At 54.4% G+C, this 5085-nt stretch overlaps 1 protein-coding gene across 10 annotated transcripts in view; it reads left to right on the top strand.

The window, feature by feature from the left end:
- LOC113207085 (alpha-tocopherol transfer protein-like) overlaps window positions 1-5085 on the top strand; it is an 8245-nt gene extending 3160 nt beyond the window's left edge. The window contains exons 1-9 of one of the 10 annotated variants that reach the window (XR_008010969.1): window positions 1741-1759; window positions 2215-2319; window positions 2401-2559; window positions 3098-3254; window positions 3878-4167; window positions 4218-4235; window positions 4650-4760; window positions 4829-4937; window positions 5028-5085. Coding sequence is in view for 9 of the 10 variants with exons in the window: in XM_026423470.2 (XP_026279255.1) it covers window positions 1723-1759; window positions 2215-2319; window positions 2401-2559; window positions 3098-3254; window positions 3878-4130; window positions 4650-4760; window positions 4829-4937; window positions 5028-5077 (981 nt within the window). In the remaining variant the exon portion in view is untranslated. Of the gene's footprint in view, window positions 1-1691; window positions 1985-2214; window positions 2320-2400; window positions 2560-3097; window positions 3255-3877; window positions 4168-4217; window positions 4236-4649; window positions 4761-4828; window positions 4938-5027 lie in introns of those variants that run through there. The other 9 variants (XM_026423487.2, XM_052265878.1, XM_026423470.2 and 6 more) reach the window with 9 other exon arrangements.

The following is a 5085-nucleotide window of genomic DNA, read 5'->3' as shown; positions in this document are numbered from 1 at the left end:
TCTCATGTCTGCAGACATGAGACGGACATGAGACAGACATGAGACAGACATGAGACTTTGCCCCTGATGTCTCATGTCTGGGGCAAAGTCTCATGTCCGAGGCCGGAAGTCTCATGTCTGTCTCATGTCCGTCTTATGTCCGTCTCATGTCTGGAGACATGAGACTTCCGGCCTCAGACATGAGACTTTGGCCTAGGTGCCCCTCCGACCGAGCTCATGTTCGGTCTCATGTCCAGTCTCATGTCCGTCTTAGGTCCAGTCGCAGGTTTTCTAGTCTCTGTCCAGTATAGTCTCATGTACCCCCAGCCGCCTCAGCGCGATGAAGAGGTGGACATGATCGCCTCCTTTACACGGCAGACCAAGACCGTTGAGACGGACCGGGTTCTGACATGACGAACGTAAGGTGGAGTCGACAGCCGAGTGGCGAGCGTTCCGGAGCTTGGTCCACTGTACTCCACCAGGCGTGGGATCGATTCCTGGTCGAGGCGAACTTTTATGTGGGTGGTCAGTCAGGTCCACTTCCTCATCTTGCTGCAGGCTTGGTCAGTTAATTCAGGTGCCGAAAAAAAATAGGGATTGAGGTACTCAGTATTCGAACCAGCGGCCATCCGCGTCCCGATCACGCGCTCTACCGACTGAGCTGGGAAGGCTGTTGTAATTAACAAAGCTGATCTTCGCTGTGGCTGACACTCGAAAACACATAGCCAGCAAAGAAACAAATGCGTTCGACGAGATTCGAACCCGCGACCAGCTCTTCTACCGGCCCATCACAGCACGTGTCGCACGGCTGAAAACTCATGGCCAGCGAAGCGTGAAAAATATTCCTCAGGCGGGATTAGAACCAGGGACAAGCACCATACTCGGCCTCATCGCTTCCGACTGGGCTACGTAAGACCGATACAGAGCACAGCTCCCAGCAACATTGCGAATCTCCGCTGTGGCTGACACTCGAAAACACATGGTCAGCATAGCAGGAAAAATGATCGCGGACGGGATTCGAACTACCGACCATCCCCACGTTCTGCCACCGATCACGCTTTAACTCGCTCGGCTACCAGCTTGCCCCTCCGGGATCGAGGTCTGAGCTCGGTCCTGCCTAACGGGAGACAAGAAGCGTCAAAGAAAACATTTGCCCCGCCCGGGAGTTAATCTTAGGGCCGACAGTTGTGGTTTGCTGCATGCGGTCACGACTGTAGCTACAACTGTTTAGCTACAAAAGGTGGCGTGTGGCTGGGGGCGTCCAACATCGTATGTTGCCCCATTTCCGGTCATAAACAGGGACGTGTCTTCTACCACTTGTCGGCGCGACACGATTTGTCACTTGGACGCCTGCGAGGTAGGCCACGGCTTTTCTCTAAGGCGTCTGTCGTGACGGGGACTTTGGGTTTAGAGTGTACTGGATATTAGATTAGATTAAAGCGTTTACTGCTGGTGTGTAGTTGTATCGGATTGAAATCGTTTGATGTACTGAGTAGATCAACACCGATGTGAGGGGGGGGGGTCGCATAATGAACTTACGCTTAGCCTCACCTAGAGCGAGAGTCGAGTGTTCGGTCCCAACCTGAACCCTGACCTAGCGATGCGTTTCCTCCTCGGACGCGCGCACTGCTGCAGCATGCTCTTATCGACAGCGTCAGATAGTTGAGTGACTGATAGTGGGCGCAGAGCGGCTCAGAGAGGGGAAGGGGGGGGGGGGGTGCTTCAGTTTCTCTCCTGACGCCGATGCAGGAGGACGGCGCAGCCCGAGCAGCGGGAGACGGTCAGTGCGGCGACTACGAGCATAGCTCCGCAAAATCGTTCCGAAAGTGATGAAGTAAATGGAGGAAAAGTGAACGCCTTGGCGATTTCGTGATCGGTGTCACATTGGCGTCGAAACGACATTTGTTCGGCCGTTTGCTGAGTGTTTTCATTTATGTTATTACTAACGAATGCGGGTTTGGAGGACGGCGAACATAGGGCTTCATTCTGACAAATTCTCGCGTCAGTGAGTATTTTCTTACGCCCTCGACGCCCACGCTGCCTCCCGGGCCCCGGCTGACCCCAGAGGTCGAATCGCATAAAGACGGCGCTCCGCATCAGCTGGCGCTGGACGCGGCGCCGGCCGCACAGGGGCCCTGTGACAGAGTGCAAGTGCGGTCGTCCCCGGCCGGAGAGGCTCGGGCGAGTGTCGTGTCAGAACAGGCATGGTGAAGTCTAACTCGACATTTGCGCCAGCGGCTGCCATGGGGGGCTCGAGGGATGCGGTCGACGTCCAAGAGGTCGATGATCCTGAGCAGGACCAGTTCGAGGACGCCGTCGACACCAGCGGCAGTGGCACCGGTGAGTTATAGAGTGAAAAGGCGGCCCAAGCTATCAAGTGCCCAGGTCTGAATTTGTGTGTTCATTTTCTGTTCACTGGAGGAGCAGACGCCATCGGGTGCGCCTTTCGGGACATGGCCGAGGCGGCGAGGAGCTGGACGCTGGACGGGGCGCTGAGGGACAACGCTGAAATCGAGAGGAGTCAAGTGAATGCGCTGCGGTCCTGGTGTCAGGAGAGTGAGATTCTGCCAGACATTGCGGGTGAGCTGCTAGGATTGGTCAGAGGCCACAACGTGAGGGATTCCGTATTCCGACAGACCGAAATAAAATAATCGCGCATCAGCGATTTAAAAAAAAAAACAGGCGGGAATAATTTTTCTTGAAATAATAACAATTTTGAACTAGAATAATAATAACTTTTGTCAACCTTGTCGACTACCGACTGTGTCGGGCTGTTGATGTTGCTCACGAAATCGGCAAGGACATCGTGCTTCGACCTGCAATGTATATACACCAGCAGCAGCAGCCGGGCCGCGTAGCCGTGGCGGGAGCAGTTCGGTTGTCAGAGCTCGGTTAAATGACGGTCCCCCAAAAAATAGTGAGTGGCGGCCCTGGAATCAAACTAGGGATCACCTTCTGATGGAGAGATTCGAACCACCGACCTCCGAATCGGTTGGCCGCGTCGATTGCAGCTATATCACTCTCAGTTCGTTTACAAATATTCACTGTGAGGGGCGTGCTCCATAATTTTTCCCCCACGCAACTTACAACTGCCCGAGCAACTGCCGCATGCTTCCAGAGCCGCTGCTCGTCGCCTTCCTGCACTGCTCCCGCGGCGACCTGGAGCAGGCCAAGGCGGTGGTGCGCGTGTACGAGTCGGTGCGGAGCAAGACGCCCGAGGTGTTCGCCGACCGCTCCTTCCACAGCGAGGAGGTGCAACGTGCCAAGGGGGTGGGGTGAGTGGGGAGCCTTGATGCAGGAGCCCGCATGCCGCTCAGAAACCACGTGGACAGGGGGGGGGGGCAGTTAGATGTGATTTATCTTCAACGTCGATTCAATGTCGATTTCGACGTCGAAACAGTCGAAGGAATGTCACTTTGTCACCCAAATCCACATCTTTTCGATGTTTTGACGTTGAATCCATCTCTCACTGGGGGAGCCTTGATGCAGGAGCCCGCATGCCGCTCAGAAACCACGTGGACAGGGGGGGGGGGCAGTAAGATATGATTTATCTTCAACGTCGATTCAATGTCGATTTCGACGTCGAAACAGTCGAAGGAACGTCACTTTGTCACCCAAATCCACATCTTTCCGATGTTTTGACGTTGAATCCATGTTCCCATTTCTCACTGGGAGGGGGGGGGGTCTAAATATTATGGGGTCCCAAAAGAATCAGGACGGACATTGGAATCCAAGGAGACCCAATGATATTTTGACCAATGACTATTCTGATCGTTTTGGGACCCCGTAATATCTGGACTGCCCCCCCTCCCTCCCCCCCATTGTCCACGTGGTTTCTGAACGGCCCATGAGCCGGTGGCCGTGATTCCACTTTGGATGCCTCCCTCCCGTCACGCAGCTACTTCTGCGTTCTGCCCAACAAGACGCCGGAAGGGTACCGCGTCATCGTGCAGGCCCTGCGCGACCCGGACCCGACCGTCTTCGTGTACTCGTCCTCCAGCAAGGCGCAGTTCCTCACCATGGACGCCGTGGTGCGGGCCGAGCCCACCGCCCCGGGCTACGTCTGCGTCTTCGACATGAACGCCGTGCAGATGAGCCACATGTGGGCGTGGGGCATCCGCCTGCCCAGGAAGGTGTTCAGGTACCTCCAGGTGGGTGAAGGCGTGGGGCATCCGCCTGCCAAGGAAGGTGGTACCTCCAGGTGGGTGAAGGCGTGGGGCATCCGCCTGCCAAGGAAGGTGTTCAGGTACCTCCAGGTGGGTGAAGAGGTGCCCCTTCAATGAACTCACGTTCACAGTCTCGGTGTAGGGGTGACGCGGGGGAAACGCTTGGCGCCAAATCCTTGCTCGCGCGCAGGTGCAGCCCTAGTTCGCTTGTTGCCCTGGGGCGCTCTCAGGCTCAGGCTGGGCCACCGCCTTCACACGGCTGCTTGACGGGTTTGCCTACCCCACGGGTTGCGGGCGCTATCACGAGTGAAGTTCTTAGTGGCGCACGACCTACCAGTGGAGAGTAGACCTTTCTGCCTAACCATCAAGCATTTTTATGGGTCTTGAGGCCTTGGAGCTGAGGAACTCAAGCCTCCAAGCCCGAAAAAATCAATTTAGTTCTCAGTGGTGCAGTTTAGTGAGAGACACCAATGAAAATGAAGTATATCGATGAATGTCCGACAGGAGGGGTTGCCTTTGAGGATGCAGAGGATTCACTTTCTCAACACGACGCCGCTCATGGACCGCGTCATGCGGATGCTGCGGCCTTTCATTCGCAAAGAACTCCAATCCATTGTAAGTGCTGAAGACTACTCACCCAGCTTAGAGTCATGTCAATGCCAAAACATTTTTGTTTTCAAAAGTTCCAGTTTCACACTGCTGACGACATGGAAAATCTGTACAAAATGATTCCTCAAGACTGTCTCCCTGAAAATTATGGTGGATTTTTGCCACCCCTAGAAAAGTTGCAAGGTGAGTTCCAAATACTCTGCTGTCCTCTGTTCCTCCAAACTCGATACTATTCATTAGTAAGTAGTAATTTTCTGAATATTTCTTTTATAGATTATACTGATAAATTTCTGGCAGAAATGAACAACATGATTCCGACATGAAAATTTTC

Source organism: Frankliniella occidentalis, unplaced genomic scaffold (genome assembly GCF_000697945.3).
Source record: "Frankliniella occidentalis isolate FOCC.00 unplaced genomic scaffold, Focc_3.1 Scaffold32, whole genome shotgun sequence".
In the NCBI taxonomy this organism is placed as follows: Eukaryota; Metazoa; Arthropoda; class Insecta; order Thysanoptera; family Thripidae; genus Frankliniella; species Frankliniella occidentalis.
The sequence above is the reverse complement of the archived record's forward strand: the minus strand, read 5'-3'. Positions and strand labels throughout refer to the sequence as shown.